At 44.7% G+C, this 20,410-nt stretch overlaps 1 protein-coding gene across 1 annotated transcript in view; it reads left to right on the forward strand.

The window, feature by feature from the left end:
• SPTBN5 (spectrin beta, non-erythrocytic 5) overlaps positions 1-20,410 on the forward strand; it is a 137,671-nt gene that overhangs the window by 25,929 nt on the left and 91,332 nt on the right. Inside the window, exons 15-25 of the mRNA XM_054028619.1 lie at positions 1,414-1,513; positions 2,848-3,018; positions 3,471-3,635; positions 4,258-4,484; positions 6,675-6,861; positions 8,017-8,217; positions 9,705-9,821; positions 11,264-11,427; positions 13,102-13,234; positions 16,074-16,219; positions 18,003-18,117. Of these exons, the coding sequence (XP_053884594.1) occupies positions 1,414-1,513; positions 2,848-3,018; positions 3,471-3,635; positions 4,258-4,484; positions 6,675-6,861; positions 8,017-8,217; positions 9,705-9,821; positions 11,264-11,427; positions 13,102-13,234; positions 16,074-16,219; positions 18,003-18,117 (1,726 nt within the window). The remainder of the gene's footprint in view (positions 1-1,413; positions 1,514-2,847; positions 3,019-3,470; positions 3,636-4,257; positions 4,485-6,674; positions 6,862-8,016; positions 8,218-9,704; positions 9,822-11,263; positions 11,428-13,101; positions 13,235-16,073; positions 16,220-18,002; positions 18,118-20,410) is intronic.

Raw genomic sequence — 20,410 nt, forward strand, 5'->3', positions numbered from 1 at the left:
TGATTCTCATCTAACTAAGGCCCCTTTACACCATCCTGGCACTATAACATGGCCTTAAAGTGGGAGTCAGTGTAATTCATGGCTCCTTCGCAGTGCTACAGTAGTGTAAAGGGGCCTTAGTGCAAATGAGAATTGGGCCCTGTATGTTTAGAGCACAACCGTTTGAAGGTAAGCGTTCTGGGGGAAACTGAGAAGCTACAATTATGCTTAAAGTTGCTTGTACTGGCTCTGGTGTCTTGTGCCATGACATACAGTGGCATAGTTCAATTTTAAATATGAAAAGAGAGAGGACGAGCATTTGACTGTTTCCCAAAGTGAATTCATATTGGCAAATAGCCAAAAGACACACAGGAGCGGAAAGCTGGACTTAAGAGGTGAAGGTTGTGTTTGTCACTGTATTTGCATTATCCCGCGCTTAAATGTTATTGGACCACATTCTGCTTAGGAGAGATTAGTGGGGAGGGGAGGAACACAGCTGAGCACAGTGAGCGTCCAAAGAAAAAGTAGGATGAAAAATGGGCAAAGTTTAAAAAAAAAAAAAAAAACCCCAGCAACAAACACATACAGAGAAACTATGGGAACATGGATAGGAGGTGAAAGAGAAATTCTAATGCAAAAGTATAGTGCCTGAGCTATAGTGGAACATACGCTTGTGCCAGTTCAGTCTTTTCCGCGGTTCTTCTAGCCTAGGGGTCTCCATTCAGTCGTAAAGACATATTTGTCATTTAATTGACTCACTCTGGGGAAAAACAACCATGGGCCAGAGCCTCAGCTGGTGTAAATTAGTGTATTTCCATCAGCTTCAATGGAACGGTTGATTTACGCTAGCTGAGGCTCGGTTCCATGTGTTTAAATTAGAGGAAGTTGTCTTCTGAACTCAAGCTCTCTGTGTAAACTCCCCAGAAATGAAATGGAGAGTTTTACAAACCTTGGAACTACATCCTTCATTTTTTCATCACTTTAAGTCGTAAAATAAAATATTTGTGAGGGGGGGAGAGAATTAAACACAAAGCTTTTCAGGGCAGGGACTGTATCGTCTTACATGTAGGGACTGTGCTCAGCACATTTGGGGAGCTACCGTAATACCAATAGTTCTTAATAATAATCATAAGACTGCCCACCCCCAGTCCATCTATCCCCTTTCCACCTATCTGCACAGGAGAGGCAGTAGTATCCAGTGGAGCTGCCATTCTCACACACACACAACCTCTCAATCTTGGAAAACACAGCACGGTCGTGCAAAGGGATGGGGTAGTGAGCCTTACACACACACACCCTTACTCTTAGCAACAGCAACTAGCCCAAAGTTCTAGCAATAAAGAATGACCAAGGAAACCCAGATGGATCAGTGCCATTGCCTTGTCGTCATTCCAGATAGGGGAATTAAAGCTCTGTGTCCTATTTTCTCTGCAGGATCGAAGAGAGACTGGCTACATTCCGGAACCGATGGGAACGACTGAGACAGAGCAATGAACAGAAAAAAAGGAAGCTGCTGGCATCTCTTCAGCTGCAGGTGAAAGGGCTGATGCACTAGAGCTGACCAGAGGAAACCTTAGGGCTGCAGTAATTTAACACTCTCTGTTGCCTTGAGCCAAGGCTAAAAATATTGAGCCACTCTCCCTGTCTCCAGCCACAGCCCACTTCACCTAGGAGCAGGAAGTTAGGAAATGTTGACCCCACATGTAGGCTGACTAGAGTATTGCCAAACACATTAGGAACTCATTTAACACTGTCGGAGTGATCAGAGACTATCTACTAGGCCATAGTGAAGTATACCGTGAGTTGAATTAACACAAGAAATGAAAACATTTGGGCATTTTGATCACTAGATAATGTCCTTGTGAACGTCACCCTGGGCCTTAGCCCATTTGGCTCATATGTTAATGCTTCACTGTGGGTTGGGGCTCCCACAGAAAATTATAACTGGGGAGAAGAAGCTTATACTCCAGAACCAGTGGGAGGAAGCCTCTGGTTCAGATTCTTGATGTGGAATGAAAGTTTCTTTCTAAAACATTGGCCCTGATTCTGCCCTCACTTACACCAGTGTTAATCATGAGTACTCCATTGATGTAAATGTGGCTACATGGCTGTAAAAGTGGTGCATTGTCAGTAAGAGCAGAACTGGCCCGTTTGTTTGGTTTTGGTCACATTTTCATTAACTATCATTCTATCACACAGACAAAGAAATAATTTGTCTTATGGGAATCTGATATTCAAAGAGGCCTCAACCTGACCTTTATGTATGCACAACTTTGCATTTTCCTCTCTGCATTCCGTAGACTCTAGTCATTAAAGTTTTTCACTTGGAATGGTCCTGGGGTAATCCTTGACAGGATTCTTTTAGTTAACCAAAAGGTTCTTCAAATTAAAGTTTCTATAATATATCTATTATATAATTGGGAAGCATTGTTATTACATTGCTCATAGCCATATTTTTCATATGGAATGGAATGTCAGGAATGGTATTTGGGCTTCCCACCATGGAGCTGCATGGTCATAATGGTGGGTCACCATTCAATTTTCTGCTTGAAATCTGAGTCTTCATTGGTTACTGAAAGCAGTGGGGTAGGAAATATTGTCCAAAGGAGGAAACACAGATATTACATTAGGGCTGCAAAAGATTGTTCAAGTCTGTCAGCAATCCAGGATTGTGATCCATCAATGCAGGATGCTGATTATTTAAATTGTCTTTCATACTAAAAGAAACTGGGCTTTCCAACACTTAGATAAAATAAGAACCGAATATTTACTGAGGGAGTTCTCAGAATCCACTGCAAAGTAGTGTCCTTGAGTCTTTGTACAATTAGGAGTTAAATAAATATATTTAATCCTAACTGTCCCTAATAGGAGTTCAACCGTGATGTTGCTGAGCAGCTGATATGGATGGAAGAGAAGTACAAGATTGCATCAGATGAGTCCTATCGTGACCCAACAAATATCCTGCGCAAACTGAAGTGGCATGAAGCTGCTGAGAAGGAAATGATGGCAAACAAGAAGCACTTTGCAGAGCTGATAATGGTGAGGGTGGAATCATTGTTGGATAAGATTTATCAACTTGGCCAGTGTTTGATAGGTTTGGTTCTATTTGCATAAAACAGCAGTGGCCAACACAGCCAGTTGCACCACAAATACGTCTTTGATTAAGTGATGGTCTTGATTACTTTTTAACACTAAGTTTGCAAATCTTAGCATGGCAGGTAAAGGTGTGATGGGGTGCAGACAAATTATATACAGTGAGGGAGTTATTACTTTGGTTATTTTCCTGAAAGAGTGGAAATTTCAGAGGGGGCTCAGCAATGTGAATCATTCCACCGTCATTGTTTTTCGGTATGGTAGGCTTGGTGTAGGAGAAAGCTTCATGCTGCATGGTATTAATTGGAAAGAAACAAGCACAAGTATCAAAGTTGTTAAGATTAGCATTGATTGTGCCCCTTTTTGAGACCTTTGAATAATAAAATATATTTCCCCAGACTGGAAATCAGCTGATTCAAGATGACCATTATGCTGCAGATTCTATCTGGAACAAGATGTCAGAGCTGAAGAAGAAGTGGGAGAAATTGTACAACAAAATGATAGAGCGAGGAGACAAGCTGAGACAGGCTGGACAGCAAGAACAGCTCATGGAACTCCTCCAGGTCAGGTGGTGATTGATTTCAGTGGGGGAGGACTGGACTGATCTGTTGCTCTCCATGTTGTCAGTTGCCACAGAAAGTTCATCACAGAGATCAGGAAACAGAGTAGCCCCTGAGGATGCCATCCTGTTGAAGACTAAATTTTAGATTTTCCCAGCACCAAAGGAATAATTGTCACACAGGGAGTTTTATATGGCCTCAGCATACCAAGGATCCTAAGCTTGTAGGAGAATGGAGTGAGAAAGACACCAGGCTATGAAGCTGTGCACTACCATCATTTAAGGGAACTCTTGTGGTGGTGCAACTACAGTTGTGGATCTCTGAGTGTTAAGATATTTTAAAATATTTTGTCATTTGAAATATTTCAAGGGTTAGATTTTGGGAAATCTGTTTAAGAGGCTGGGACAGGGATAGCCATGTGGAAAAAATGTACACATCAACATGTTCCAGAAAGATGTCTCAACTTTAGAGAGCCCTCCCTATTATTCTACTGAGAAAAGATTTGCAAAGCACCGTGTAGAATGCAGGGAGCCTTCTTCTGGGAAGGCCTGAGTGGAGGAGGACAAGTGAAAGAAAGCCCATACGGCAAGGTCTGAGCTAGCTCGTGTTCATCTGCTCCTTGTAGGATGCAAAAAAGAAGATAGAAAAGATTGAGAAGGTTCTTCAGGATGCAGAGATGGGCCATGACCTGCGCTCCAGCCGTGATCTGCTCAAGCAGCACAGTCAACTGGAAAAGGAGACGGGGGAGTTGGCTGAGAAAATGAACTCCATTGTGTCCTGTGCCAAGAAAATGGCAACCAATCACTTTGACTCCCAGAAGATTCTGGATGAGACGCAGAAATATCTGGAAAGGTGAGCAGGTGTTCTCTCGGTTGTTAGAAGAAAAGAATTAGTGGCAGAGCTGGGAACAGAACTTTGGTTCTTGATTCCTCATCTCCTGTTCTAACCACTAGAAAAGCCAGCCAGGCATTCCTTCTGCTACAAGCTTCTGCCACAAAACTATGCTAACATACTTCAGTTTTACAACTCCCTGCTCCCCAGCCTCATGTTCTGCTAATGACCCTCAATCTTAATCTGCGACACTCCTGCCATTCCAGTCCTTGGCTTCCTAGCCGATCCTACCAACTTCTTGCTAAAGTGTGAGGTGGTCCAACATTTAATAGGAACTAGGTTCAGACCATTACAACTCATTTTGCTTGTGAACTAAGACTGATTTAAACCAAGTCTCCAAAAGTGAATCTCATTCCCCCCCTCCAATACACTAATTTAAAACAATAATGTCAAAAAGTAAATTCCAGTTTCCTGTATTCCCAACGCAGGTTAAGATGGAGCAGAATTGATTGTTTAGAGAGGGTGTTACACTGTACTCCTGCTTCCTAAATCTGCTTGCAGAGGTGGATTAAAGTATTTTAGGACCCTGTGCACTGTGGTAATTGGGGGCCTGCCATAGTTGGGTAGGTGTCCCTGGGAGGTTGGGGGTTGGGTCCTGCCCCCTGAGGTGGGAGGCCTTGCAGGGGGGAATTGTGCTCAGCCTGCAGTCACTCTACAGTGTCTCCTGTCCTACAGGGCTGGTCCCAGTCTCCACTCTGGCCCATTGGCTCTTGCCACAACATGCAGGCAGAGCCCTCCCCCTGTGATGCCCTGCCCCCTTCATGGCCCTGGATGGTTGTTGTTGTTTTTCTGGGTATGTGGGTTGGTTGGTTTGTTTTTAACCCTGTCATCAGACTCCCTGAGTTGGGGGCCCTGTGCAAGCACACCGACTGCACACTGATTAATGTAGGATTGTCTGCAGGGGCAGCAAGTTATATGGGCCCGTGGTGCCCATGCTCCAGCAATATTCAGGGCCCGGGGGCCCAGCTCCACCAATGTTCGGGGCCGGGTCTCTCCCCCGGCCCCACACGCCTCCCCCGCATGCCTCCCCCAAGCGACCCTGCCTGTGCCCTGGGCAGCATGCGGCAGCCCCCTGCAACTCTGCGCTGTGCTCTGCCCTGCCAGCTCCCAGCATCCACTGCCACTGCAGGGTCCTAGTGCTCCCTGCCCCCCCCCCACTAGTGTCAGGGCAGGCTGACCCAGGCTGACCCTGACCCTGCCCTTTCCCCTCTGACCGACAGACCCTTCCCTTTTCCGGCGGGACCCTTCACCACCACAGGGGGCCATCGCACCTGCAGTCACTGCTCCTGCCCCACGCTGGGAAAGGGGCAGCCCCATCCCACACCCCCAGTGAGGCTAAAGTGAGGGGCAGCAGCATGGGAGGAGGCGCACGCATGATGGCAGCCCCCCTCCCCCAGCACCCACCACAGGGGAAGTGAGGGGGCTTCCTGGACTTGAGAGGGGCCCTAGGAGCACGTGCAGTGACCGTGGTGTGAGGGGAGTGTGCTGCCGTGGACGAGAGCGGGGTCCCTCCACCGGAGCTCGCTGCTACCAGCGGGGAAAGAGCTGGGTGGAGTCCTCCTCTCTGGCTCCAGCCCCGGGGCAGCATACCTGCACCCCAAACTCCTCATCCCCAGCCCTGCCCCATCCCAGAGCCTGCATCCCCAGCCAGAGCCCTCACACACACCCCGCACTCCAACCCTCTGCCCAGCCCTGAGCACCCTCCTGCACAGTGAATACCTCATCCCCGGGCCCACCCTGCAGACCCCCACTCCCCAACCCTCTGCCTGAGCCCCACCTACACCCCAAACCCCTCATCACCAGCACCACCCCAGAGTCCTCACATTTTACATTATTTTAAAAAATATATATCGACTTACAAGGCAGATGTGTGGGGGTGAGACTTGGACCATTCTGGGCACCACCAAAAATTATACAAACCTGCTGCCCCTGCCTGCCTGCTCTCCTTTGTAATGTGTACACTTACCGTATCACATAACTTACATACAGATATGTATGCCAAGAGCAGCCCTACTGAGAAGGCATTCTGTATGTGTACAGTACCAGCCAGGCGAATGTAGTAGCATGGGAAAATGTCTGGCCTGTCACAGCCTGCATTGCAGGATCACAGGTGACTCTGGAGATAACTCCACTTTAACATCTGATCCTCAGGTTTGAGTCTTTGCAGGTGCCTCTTGATGAGAGGCACCAGCTGCTGCAGGCAACAGTGGATCTGTACCAGTTCTACCATTACTATGATATGGAGATGAATTGGATCAGTGAACGATTGCTCATTGCCAACTCCACCAACTGTGGCAAGTCCTTGGATATGGCTCAAAGCCTGCTGCACAAACACAAGGTAACTCCTTTCGGTTACCCCTTCTATAGGTGTCATGGGAGCAAAGAGTATATCAGACTCCCCAGCCCCCACACCTAGAAACCCACAGCTACACATTTCCCATTACAAACGAGCCCACTAAGCAGAAGGAGACAACTGTTATTAAAGCTAAACTCTCCCTGGCATGCAGTCCCTAGAACTCGATATTTCACAGAATCATAGACTATCAGGGTTGCAAGGGACCTCAGGAGATCATCTAGTCCAACCCCCTGCTCAAAGCAGGACCAATCCCCAGACAGATTTTTTGCCCCAGATCCCTAAATGGCCCCCTTAAGGATTGAACTCACAACCCTGGGTTTAACAGGCCAATGCTCAAACCACTGAGCTATCCCTCCCCCAGCACTGTCACTGACAGTATTTGACACTGTCCCAGTTAAGTAATTCCAATAACTTGAGACATGCATATGATCCAGCCATATAATGGAGGATTTTCAGAGTGAACATGGAATTTCTGATGAAATTGGAGTATCTATCAATTCCTGCAGAAATCATTCTTCTCGCAGGATTATGAGGAAATCACTAGTTTTCCATTAAAAATTGATACATTACACACCAAATATAATGAATGATTTTGCTCTTGTCTGAGTGGAATACTTCTGCTATTCCTTGCTTGTATGTGTTTTAGCTATATAATTACTGTTCTCATCAGGGAGTTAGTGTCAGAGGGACATGAATGCACACTGCAGTCTCCAGGACAACATAAAACAGATATTTAAACTTCACTCTAGTGCTATGACTGACATAAAAACTTTTGAAGACAGCAGTGTAACAGTGTAATGACAGTTTAACAGAGTAAGATTTCTGTGGAATTTGATTTGTGGTTTTTAGTTGTCTTTCACAGATATCTGTTAGCCCTGCTGCTTTCTAGCAGACAGCATCATGTTAATGAGCTAGACTCCAATGTACATGTTCCTCTTCTATTGCCAACAGAAGGTTGCATTTTGGTAGGTTGCCCCCAGAAGCAGCTCATCTGAAGGGAGCATTTAGATAGAGAACCACTGTGTCTTGCACACTATGTGCACCCCTCTAATTTCCCACTTCAGACAGCTTTGTTCCATTTTCTTGCATACTGTCCTGCCCTCACTTACTCTTATCTCCCTCCCTCCCACTCCCTAGGAATTACAAGCAGAAGTGAATGCCCACAAACAGCAAGTTCAGAGGGTGTTGGAGAATGGAAAGACTATGATTGGGTGCAAGCACTCTTCATTTCAGAGAATAAAGGAGAAATGCCAGGAGCTCAGCAACAGCTGGGTGGAGTTGGAGAAGGCATGTGAAGAGAGGTTGAAGCAGCTGCAGCATTCGGTTGGCTTCCAGCAGGTATGGGTTACAGCAAAGTGACACCAACTTTTTTTTCGGGCTAAGAGGAGAACAAAGTGATTTACACAAAAAGCAAATCTGTTTTAAGATCTCAGACCATTAGGGCTGAGATTCGTTTCTTCCACATAAAGCCAGAGCAATGTGGATGGTGGGCACTGGGCAGTGTTAGGGAGGTGGGTCAGGATGCAGCGCTGTAGCAATGTCTCCTATCGGAAATTGGTATTCTAGTCTCTTGGAGAACTAGCTACAGCCTTGCTCCACCACTCGCTCGGTGAGATAGGACAACTGGATCCATATCATTGCAGATCTTCTGGTTCCTACCTGGTCTGCTCCTATTTCACCATCATCTCTGCCCTCCTCTCCAGTCTGTAGGCCTTATCCCAAACCCTCTGAAATCACTGGAGGGAATTCCTTTGACTTCAGTGGGATTTGGATCAGGCCCTATGTATAACAGATCCCCTTAGTGGTGCACCTGGGGTACACATGTTCCCCTTACTAGCCACTTGGATTGGCAGTATCCACACACAGCCCCAAACTGGGGTTTAAGTGGGACAGAGGGCCTTAAACTGGCCCTCCATATCAGAGTAAATTTCACCCTAACAAAATAGGGGCCAAAGTTTCAAAGGCAAGCATTTAAAATGAGCCTGTTAAAAATTGCACAAGAATACTCTTCTGGCTAATCCAGATTTTCTGTCATAAATGGGTAATTAGCAGGGCAGTAACCCAGTTTGCATATACATTTTTTACACAAAGGTGCCTGCACAAAGTTTGCGGGTGCACCTCAAGCACTTGCCATTGATAATCTGGCCACATCTGTGTCTCATTTTCCCCACCTGTGAAAGAGGTATAACACTTCGCCTTCATGGTAGAGGTGTTATGAGGCCCTATAGTATTTATAAAGTACTTTGATCTCCTCAGAAAAGGGGAGTATATAAGTGCAAAGTTGGTGTTATAGAGTGCCAGGCACTAACAGTGAAAAGGTCAAGTGAAAACATCAAATATTGGATACTGATGTGAAGGGAAAGAGCTGGGGCACCCAAAATTAATTCTAGGGGTTTAATACCCTAAAAGAGGCCTTTCTTAAAACAGAGATCCACCAATTCTGGCCTTGTCCTTTTGCACAATATTTGATACAACAGTGTGTCTAAGATCGTGATAGTATATTGCAGGCAGTAACAATAAAACCAGTTCCTGTAGCTTAACTTGCTATCTGAAAGAGCATCTTCTCAGGTAAGGGGGCTAAAAGCTAATCCTTTGTGCCCCTGCACCTATTACTGAGCACAAATGGTGCTCACACTGGTCTGAGAACCCTGCAGCCTAGAATATATGGAAGCAGTGAAGATCGTGATATTGTCCAGAACTGAATTTCTTGAGATTGACCCCAGTGGAACAGTTGATTTTTATAGTGCAATCTGCAGCTAGAATGCATCAGATTGAAGGAGAGACATTAACATTATGAAGGAAATAACTGTTTTTTTAATTGGTAGTTTTTACTGAATACCTCAGACCTGGAGACTTGGGTATCAGAAAAGCTTCCATTTGTGACCAGCAAAGACTATGGCAAAGATGAGGCTGCAACTCTGAAACTCCTCAAGAAACACAAGGTAACTGAGCGTTATTGCCCAGGTAATTATTCTTGAGGAATGTAGCATGGACTGTTCAGAGACTACAGTGGTCCTTCCTAGTCAGTCATGGGAGCCTGCTTGGGACAAACTGTAGGAAAGATCCTGACTTAAAGGGTTTGGAGATTGAGTGTCTGTCTTTGGAGAAGACTGGCTCTTATAGATAAAGCAATGGTTTAATGGCAAAATTTTCTTGGTCTTTGTGTGTCATTCCTTGGAATAGCAGAGTCTAGGAGTGCCACAGAGGTAGTGCACAGGCCCTGGGAGTAAAATAAATGTCTCACATTGTTTAACACCATTAACTCTGACTGATTAAAAAGCGGTGATGCAGGCTGCTGAGGACTTCTCAGTCTGTCTCAACTGAAAGTATGTTCAGGATGTTGAGGGCAAGGGCTATAAAGCAAGGGATTGGGGGAATGCAGGGACCATCTGTTCTTTAACAGGGACATAAATAACTTTTCACCCCCAAATCCAGTTCTGGGTGGTAGAAGTTTTAAAATGAATGAACATATAGAATGACGTCTCTCACTCCAAAGGAAGCTGGGCCATTCATCCCATGCCATTTTACACACACTGAGCATGAAAAGGATCTTTTTCAGATTTATGGGTGGAAAAATATTTTCTCTGTGTACCTTTAGAAATCAGTTCATTACACTTTCTTTCCCCTAGTTCAGTGGTGGGCCACATGCGGCCCAGCAGGTTGCAGGTTGCCCACCGCTGCCCTAGTTGGTTTTCCCAAAAGTTAGTGTCAGGGAAGGCTTCCTTCCTAAGCAGTGCCTGCTTAAATTCTCTATGGTGCAGCATGGTCTGCCAAATTGTCTGTCTGAAGTATTGTACTGCTCTGATCAACAAGTTTTGTACTAGTCTGACTATCTAGAGGATTTTTTTTATTATTTTCAGTTGCTTGAAACTGACGTGTCTGCAATTCAGGACTGATTTGTCTGTGTGGATTCACACTAATCCCTGGATCAGTAGTGCAAGGACAAATTCAATGTACTGTTGCATCTGGAAAGAGCTTGACTTGGAAACCAAAACTGAGAGATCTGGAGTCTCATTTCTGTGAGCCAAAGCACCAACTATGTCCTGCTGTGCAGTGTTTAGTCACAAAGGGAGATAGGGATGCCCTGCTTTGCTCCAGAGCTGAAAACAGAGCTAGATTAGTCATTATTCTGGGAATATCTTTCCCTTTCCAGCCATGTAGCAGGCCTCTCTCATTGTGTTTATTTGCCTCGGCGTTGTATTTTTTCTGAAAAAGTTAGTAAACATATTAACTAAGAACGTTTGTGTCAGGGAAAGCCCATATCCTGCTTTGGAAATCTGGGCTTCTCCTTTTGGTGCCTCACAGGGTATGGCTGAGGCTGCTTCCAAGGTTAATGGACTGTAGATGCTGGATAACTTACTCAGATATTTTTTCTTGCTATCAGGCATTGGAACATGAAATTGAGGTTTACAAGAATTTGATGCTAGAGCTGGGCAAAACGGCCAAAACCCTTCCTCTCCCCGGCTCCATCCAGTTTGATGAGGTTGATGCCCCACAGGAACAAGTTCACTCTAAGCTCCGGGAGTTCCTGGAGCTGGCCACAGCAAGGTATGGGCTAGAAAAATAATTGTCTCTGCTAACTCCCTCTTCTGGGTCCCTTAATGCATCCTGGGTTTGATTCAAAAACCATTGCAGGCAATGGAGTCTTTCCATTGATCTCAATGGGCTTTGATCATGCCCCATATCTCTTCTATCTGTTTCATGTGAGCTCTCCAGGAAATGGACTGCCTATATTTGTATCCTGTGCAGTACTGAGGTGCTACACAAATAATAATAAAAAAGGAGCTCTGTACATTTGTTGCACCTAAGCTGTTCAATAAGATTTTTTTACTATTGAAGATACTAATTCCTCTCATTTCCCCTTTTCTGTTCTTCATCCTCGGGCAAAGTGATTTTGAATGCTCGATTATCTCACATACTTACTCATCTGCCTGCTTGTTGGAATCTAACTTCAGAGGTGGAACAAAGGAATTGCATTTCTGGAAGTGGTGCCTATTGTTTTCTTGGTGTGTTACCCAAATGGACAGATGTAATGATAGAATTACACCTTCCCTTAAGTCTGAGGATTTGTTAATTCAAGAGGGCTTTCATCCTTTAATATTAATCACTTCCGCCATTTATGACTACATGCTCAAAACCAAGAGAGCTGGATTATGCCTAAGATTTTTAGACTCTCCAAATTTAGTGCTAGGAAGAAGCAAATATATACCTGAATTGTTTAATTTCTTGCCCTACAGAAATGTCATTCAGAGAGAGGCCAGGAAGTTTGTAAGATTGGTAATGAGACAAGCTTAGTTGAAAGTTGGAATTTACAGAGGCACAGGAAATTCTGATACTTCAACAATTGTTTTCAGCCTAATTCCTCACAAAAAAGTCGAAATATTGAAATTGTTCATGAAATGGAAAGTTCAGAAAAAAATTAATTCAGAGATGTCACAATATTTGGTTTTGGTGTGATGGGCTGAATAGCAATGTTTTGTTTGGTCTCATTTTGACATTGAACTGTGTCAGCGTGAGCTGCTCATCCATCCTTCTCCTCTTCACTGGCTGGACTATGTCTCCCAGGATGCACAGTTGTGATTCAACTAGAGGAGAGACAGCAGTGCATCACTGGGAGATTTATCTTCAGGAAGAACACCAAATATTGGGAGACTTGCAATAAAGTCCCAAGAGTTGGGGTAACACTGCCATTTCTCCTGAACATTTCCACGGTTCTGGTTGGTCAGGCACGTTAACAGCTGGAAAGTTGGTATATTTTATCTCTACCTCATCCTTAAAAGATGTTTGACTGTACTACAAGAGACCTAAACAGCGAATTGTGGGAATGTTGCTTGTTGGGCAACATTAGCAGAGCTACATAAGGTGGTTTTCCCAGCACTTGCCTCACTGAGCCTCACTCTATGTAGTGTGGGTTTCCTTCTCACTTTCGTAAGTATCTCATTTATCTGTAGAAATAAAAATGATCAGGAAAAAATGGAGGGAATTCTCCTGTGCTGTCACAGAGCAACGCTCAGTTAGCCAGTGTTGGAGAATGGTAGAGAGGCTGACAGGGCTACAGGCTACCATCCTTCAAACTTGATTTCCAGTCTTTGGGGTTATTGTGAGAACTCTCAGATTGAACCTAGTTTTCTGTCTTGGAGAGAGCCCCTTATTCTCTTCCTTATTCTGTGCATTGTGTAGATATTTATATTCCGCTTTCTCCCTGTTGCTGTCTCTAAACAGAGGGAAGAAGCTAGATGAGACTCTTGGTCTGCATGAGTATCTGAGGGAGTATGAGGATCTGCAGGACTGGATCAATCAGCAGAGGCAGTTGGCCAGCTCTGATGATTATGGCAGTGATTATGAACATGTCCTGGTGAGTTAATGGTACCAAACACAAGCAAAGTTTACCTGATTTCATACTGTAAAAATGTAAGGTATGGAGTATGACTGTGTATAAAGAAAAAAAAGTCCTCTGACCACACGCCGCTAGCTGTCATCTCACACCCTGCATTTGAACCCATACGGGGTATCATTAAATAATTAGTACCCATACTCGATGGTGACCATACCCTGAAAGAAATCTTTTCCCAACACCCTCTTACTGCCTTCCAACGACCCCCAAAGCTCTCCAACATCATCATCAGAAGCAAGCTCCCCACATACTAGGACCCACCAACTCAAAGTGGCACCAGACCCTGCCAGAACAGTAGATGCAAAACCTGCAGACATATTTCTACTGCTACAATGATCCACACCTCCCACAACACACCTTTTAAGATCCAGGGGTCCTACACATGCCTATCACTACATGTGGTGTACCTCAGCTAGTGCACTATACGACCCAATAACCAGACAACCACTTTGCTTTCAAATAAATTCACACAGAAAAATGATAAGACAAAAACACCACATTACTCGTGGACAAACACTTCACAAAACAATCACTCCATATCTGACCTCTCAGTCCTCATCCTCAAAGGAAACCTGCACAACACTATTAAAAAGACAAGCCTGGGAGCTTAAATTCATAACTTTGTTAGACATGAAAAATCAGACTGGCTACTAGAGACACTGGATTTATGGCTGATTACAACAATCTATAACCCACTGACCCACCTTTGTCCTCCAACTTCAGAAGTGTTAACTGCCCACTTCACCTTGAATGGTCTCTTGCAACATGTTAACTCCTTATGCTAAACAATTTATTTCACCTTGTGTTTAGCGGTGACACTCTGAGTATCTTTCCCAGACCTAAATAAGAGCTCTTGTGTAAGCTTGAAAGCTTGTCTCTTTCACCAGCAGAAGTTGGTCCAATAAAAGATATTACCTCATCTACTTTGCTCCATAAAGTATGACATAATGAAAATCATGACAGTAGTGTGGGTGGGGGTAGAAGAGAGGAGAGGAATGAATGTGATAAAATAAGGAATAATGCTGATCAAAAGAAAATGCAAACGAGCTAATAAAGGGAAATGTAACATCGCTTAGAAAATAAAATAGTTTCATTGGCTGTAACAGGCTGGCAGAGTTGATTAACACGTCCACCCTGTTAACAGAAGAGCTGGCTGAAAAAGAGCTCAGCGATGCTGACTTACTGTGGCAGCTGACTCCTGGCAAAAGAGGTTGGGAATAGCCCTCAGTGGAAGGGGAGAGTGAAATGAGCTAGGCCTGAGAAGAAGGTTTACATCAGATTTGTGAAGCAAGCCTGAGGGGAAGGCTTCATATGGGAGGGTTTTCTGTCTAACTGTTCAAAACTATTTGGTGTGAGACTTTGTTTTCTGAAACACTGGTATTTTGCATGGCTGATTAAGTTATATTCAATAGGGTTGACCTTGGTAGGAGTGGCCTTCATTCAGTGCCTAGCTGACAGAAGTCTACATCACTGAAAACACCAACACAATTGGCACTGTTGTTGTTAGAGCATGAATTGAATAGACCATGGAGACTGAGCTATGTCCCATCCTAAGGGGGGTTCACTCACCATAACATACCTGTGCTGTACCCTGTTCAGAGAATAAAGAGTGGACTTTGGTCAATCACTGAATTTTATTGTAACGGAAAATTTTCCCAAGGGAAATAACTGAAGCAATAGCATTAAAGGCAGTTATAATTTAGTAACACTTAAGTGTGGAAGAGGTCTTGTGTAGGCCCTCTGCACAAGGATGATGTTCACCATTAGGAGATTACTACTTTAGCGGATAGTCCTAACTGGTATATGGGAGGTAGACTAGATGGCTCAGGAGGGATTTCCTAGCCCTAACCGTCAGTCCATGGTTATTTCATTTACATCACACTATTTCATAACATACAGTCCATTCATTACAAGGTTCTCAAAGTGCATCGTGAACATTAATGAATGATTTTCAATTGGTGATGAGCCAGAATTGGAACTCTGGCTCCCACTCCTGCTACAAAAATTTTCAACAGGAGTTTTGAATTTGATTACAGGACTGGATCTGAGCACTATGACTTGGGTCTGTCTCTGTAATGAGCCATACTGGAATACTGAGTACTAAAATGCTTATGCTTTGGGAAATTCAGATTTGGATCCAATCCCAGCACTGAGCATTGTGGCTCAGGTCCACTCTATATTTTGATCACCAGATATTTAAAGTAGTGTCCATTTAGTAGATTTTGGTCACAAATATTAGTGGGTAGACACTTAACTACCTATCTTCATCTGCCATTGAAGTCTGTAGGAGCTGCTGGGTGCTCACCACTCTTGAAAATCAGGCCACTCATTTTGGCCACTCATTTTATATACCCATTTTTTAAAAATCTTGGCTTGTGCAAAATTGTGTCCACAAACAAGGAGGTTGGACTGAGGCGGACTGAAAATCTAGCACTGAATATACATTTGTATTCATACCTTACGTGTATATTATTTAATAATATGAACTCAATTCAATTTTCATTGTATGTTTGATCAGGTGTCCAGTTATTTTTTATTTTGGGATGCTTCTACCATTTGCAACATGCTCTCTGCGTCTATCTGCATTGTAGAGCTAGCAGCATTCTTTCATTTTTCTAGCTAATCTATAGACCCTGTTGGTCTTTTGGAGCAAAATTACAGTCAAGCTTCATCTCCTTAAGATCACCTGCCAATTGCCTGCCGTTAGGCTATATTCGGTAGGCAGCTGAGCAGATATCCACGTGGAACAGTAGCTTCCCAAACCAAGTCTGATCCCTGGTTTTTGTTCCTCTTTCAAAAGCATCTTTGGGCCAAATATGATACGTTCCAGCACCAGATAGAAATGGCTGCCAAGAGAGTTGCAGCTTGCCAGCAGCTGGCAGAGCACTTGCTGGACCATGGGCATTCGGAATCCAGAGAGATCCGGCAGAGGCAGAAGGAGCTACGGTAAGAGACTAGCACTGGCTATTTCCTTTCTTCTTCTTTCAGTTCCTACCTCAGGGGACCAAATGGGAAGAGATCCAGGAAAGTGGAAGACATGCCCACACAATTCATTAGTTAATAAATGTACGCAGTGAGGACCTGAAAGGAGATGTGGCTTGTTCTGAAATGACGCCAATGGCAACTTCATTGGCACAGGACAGCCAATATGCCTTGTTCTTAAAAAAAAATCATCATAGTATCAGCTTTCTGATTTGGCAGCTTGTGCAGTGGACCAGAGACCTTTAACAAGCAGTATCAGTGAGAGTCCAGTGTCATTTTAAAGGGAATCACTTAACTGGGCTGCTAGGAGGTTAGTTGTGTCTTTATGATCAGGTTGGCGTGGCCAGTGAATAGAGCACTCGACTGGTTCTCAGACCTAGGTTCTCATCCCAGCTCTGCCACTGCCTGCTGGATGATCTTGGGCAAGTCATTTCCCCCCCCCCCCCCCGTTCTGTGCCTCAGTTTCCCCACCTTTAAAGCGGAGATCCTGAAGCTGATCTCCTTTGTAAAGCACTTTGAGACCTATTGAGAAAAGTGCTATAAAGGAGCTATGTATAATTATTACTGTTCAAATTTGAATTTCTTGGAGGAAAAAAGTCATTGAAGGACAGACTGGACCAGCTGGATCAGATAAAAGCTGTGGTTGAATTGAGCTAAACCAGGCTGGTATTCTACACAGGCACATTATTGCTGCAGAATGTTAGCTTTCACTTAAAAAGAGTAGAGGCCCTGAATTCTCAGTTACACTAAGGCCTCTTTACCCTGCCACCGAGGTGTGAGGGGGCCTTAGTATAAATGAGAATTCAGGACTATCTTGCTATGACTAGTGGTTGTGAAGACAATCTTCCAAACATGACTGGATCTAATGCAGCCTTTCAGAATCTGACAGAGTTAATATCACAGAGAGGTGCGAGCTGCCCCATTCATCTCAGTGCATGGTAACACTGAAGGCTAATAGGGACCATTGAAATGTCAGCATTGTTCGCTATTTCTCTGTTGATTATTTGAAACGTCAAGCTGCTCTAGGATTGTGGCTGGAGCTTAAGCAGAGTGACACCACTCTTTTCCCTCCTCTCTCTCACGCTCCATCCGTAGTCACACAGACAGATTTAGTTTTTCTAAGCATTCTAAAAAGTTCATGCTTTTCTGTTTGAGTGTGTTCATTCTTCATGCATGCTCACAAGCCCTCCTTTTATACATACTCTTCTGACTTTGTCATGCTTCTAATTTTACCTCTTAGGCTCTCCCTCTCTGGTTCTCATATTTTCATTCTCCTTTTGTATACTATGATACACATGAGATGGGCCCTTCGCCTACCCCCAAACCAAAATCCAGTCCAGGAAATGTTTAATAGCACCTAAACCATTTGGCTTCAATCATCCTATTACATGTTATAAATAAAATGTAAAAAGCCTGCTGTGGCATAAACTGCTCACAAAAATACAGTGCGACTGAGTGGGTGATTTACCCTTTATTTTTGTTGACTGCCTTTCTGCTGCCACCTCCTTTGAATCCTACTATGGCATGTATTGAATCGCCTGCATTTGACTGTGACAGGAACTGTTGTAAGATTGACTCAGTGATGGGAAACTGCCTGCCTGCGTTCAAGGGAATCGCCTCAGCCAGGCATGGTGGCTGGAGCCAGAGACTAAACAGGGGTCTTTTTAAAATCTTTGCTCCTCCTATTCATCTTATTTGTCTCCATTTCACACCCTTGCATGGTCTGTCTCTCCACGGCCCTTTGCAGGAACTCCTGGGAAGAGTTGTTGCAGGTGACCAGGTTACGAGGCGAGCGACTGAAGGATGCAGAGGCAATTCACAAGAGTTACCAAGACCTGACAGATGCCCTCACCCACATTGAGGTAAAAATCCTGGTGAAAAAACATAGGAGGTGGGTCTTTAATTTCTGCCTAGTGCTGTAAGGGTCTCTAGGACACCCACCATTCCTCCCTTTGGCTTATTGAGTTTCCCTGCAGAAAAGACCCATACCTCACAAGCCACTCTAACCAGAAGTGCTGAAAAAGACTCCTATGGAATCCCTCAAAGACTGAACTTGATCTGCTGTCAGGAGCGGCTGCTGGAGCTGTATAAGTGACTAGACACCTGCTGAGTTTTGTGAGGAGCAAGAAGCTGAAGCTGGACTAAATTGCCCCATATTGCAGCACATGCAGTCATGCTACTTCTAGTCCATCAAGCCAGAGTAAAAAGGCTTTATTGTTCACTGCCTCATTGTGCTCCCCTTTACAGCACTGATTCTCTATACATTAGAGAGAATATTTTCCAACAAAAAGGCATCTCCTTAAGTGTGAAACAGAGGAGGAAATCCAACATGGCTTCCAACGAGCAAAGCAGTAGGATTCTGCTACTTTATGAGCTGGATTCTCCACTTACTCACACTGGCATAATTCCGTTGACTTAAATTGAGTTACTCCGGATTTGAACTAGTGTAAGTGAGTGGAGAATCCATCCCCTTATCTCACTTGATACCACCTGGGATTTTGAGAGACTGTGTATATGCGTGAATGTATTAATAGTTAATTTTGTGACAAAAATGCTGAATTGAAAGCTCTGCGGGCCCAAACTCTTGATTTATCCAAAGGTTAGGGTCAGCCCAGCCAGAGGCAATGTTTCCCTCAGGCTGCCCTGCTAATGGACCTCAATTGTAACCTGGATGTACTACACCTAAGGTTAGAACGGTCATTGCATAGTTATGACCATTCATTCGTTGGCCTTTCTGCTGAGACTGCTGCCAACAGGTGGCAGTTGTAATGATGGTTTGTATGTTGCCAAAGAAGTGGACTGAGATCCTAAACTAATTACCAATGTCTCTTTTGAGTAGGTCATCAGGTGCCACTACAAGAGCTATTCAAGGCTTACACTTGCCACAAGCCTGGTCATACTTTTATTTCTGTGGGCTGAGAGGTAGTCATGCATCATAGCACACAGTGCTACTTCTAGTCCATTAGGCTGGCCTAAAAGATATTGTATGCCCCACTGCCTCATTGTGTTTATCTGTCTTTTCTAGAACATTACCAGTTTGCATGTTGTATAGAATTCTTTGCAACCAAATTCAAGGGATTTTCCAAATTATTTGTTTTAAAATCAAAAGGGTCAGTCCAGTGTAGATCTCAGCATACTTGATGAATTATCTGCTGCTCTCTGTGTCTCTGGATACCCCTTGTGTCAGCAGGTCATCTTCCTCTTACTTATGTAATGACCACCTACATGGGTCTTCAGTAGCCTGTGTATATAGAGCCTTCAGCACTCCAGTACAGATCTCTACCATTTCAGCTAAAGTTACTCCATTAAGTGTAGCAGTAGTAGGCTATTATCCTTTAGTGGACTAACCTCAAGAGGAAGCTGTAACACACACTGCCAGTGGGTTACACTCAGATTCCACATAATGTCTTAGGGCCAGATTCTGCCAGCTTTACATTGAGTAATACCTTTGAACAGTCCCCGTGAGAAGTCCTTACTTGCAGACAGGGCTGGATTTACACCTTATGCACCCCAAGGCACAGCATCTTCAGCGCCGCCCCTCCCCCTGCCTACAGCTGACCTTCATGTTTTCCGTAATAAATGAAACAAAACGAAATATAAACACAACTTCCCTGGGAAGGCCCGAGACCCTCTGCCATGCACCGCGCTCCCAGCCCGAGCCAGGGCACCCAGGCAAGGTGCAGGGGGGGGACGACCTGTACCTCTCCCCAGGGTGAGCAGTTCTCCCCGCATGTCTTCCGTTCCTCCTGCAACCTGGCGTGGCAGCCGTGCTCTGGCTCTGCCCGTGCAAGTGAATGGGGCACCAGTCATGCCGTTCCCTCTCCCTCCTCGGCACGGGGTGGAGGCAGTGGAGTGGCCGAGATTGGGAAGGGGCTGGGACACTCCCAGCACCTTCAGCAGCCGCCCTGCCTGGCCATGGCTCACAGCGCCCCCAGGCGGGCTGACTCAGACACTCACCCTGCTCCAGCCCCACATGCTGGGTGGCCACCAACCCATGCCAGGAACCCGGCTGCCCACAGGGGGGCTGTATGTATTCACTTTTTAACTTTTAACCCACTTTTAACTTTTAGGCACCCCTAGAACGCTGGCACCCCTAGGCACATGCCTACTGTGCCTAATTGGAAATCCAGCCCTACTTGCAGAGTAAGAAAGGTC

Source organism: Malaclemys terrapin, chromosome 4 (assembly GCF_027887155.1).
Source record: "Malaclemys terrapin pileata isolate rMalTer1 chromosome 4, rMalTer1.hap1, whole genome shotgun sequence".
Taxonomy (NCBI): domain Eukaryota; kingdom Metazoa; phylum Chordata; order Testudines; family Emydidae; genus Malaclemys; species Malaclemys terrapin.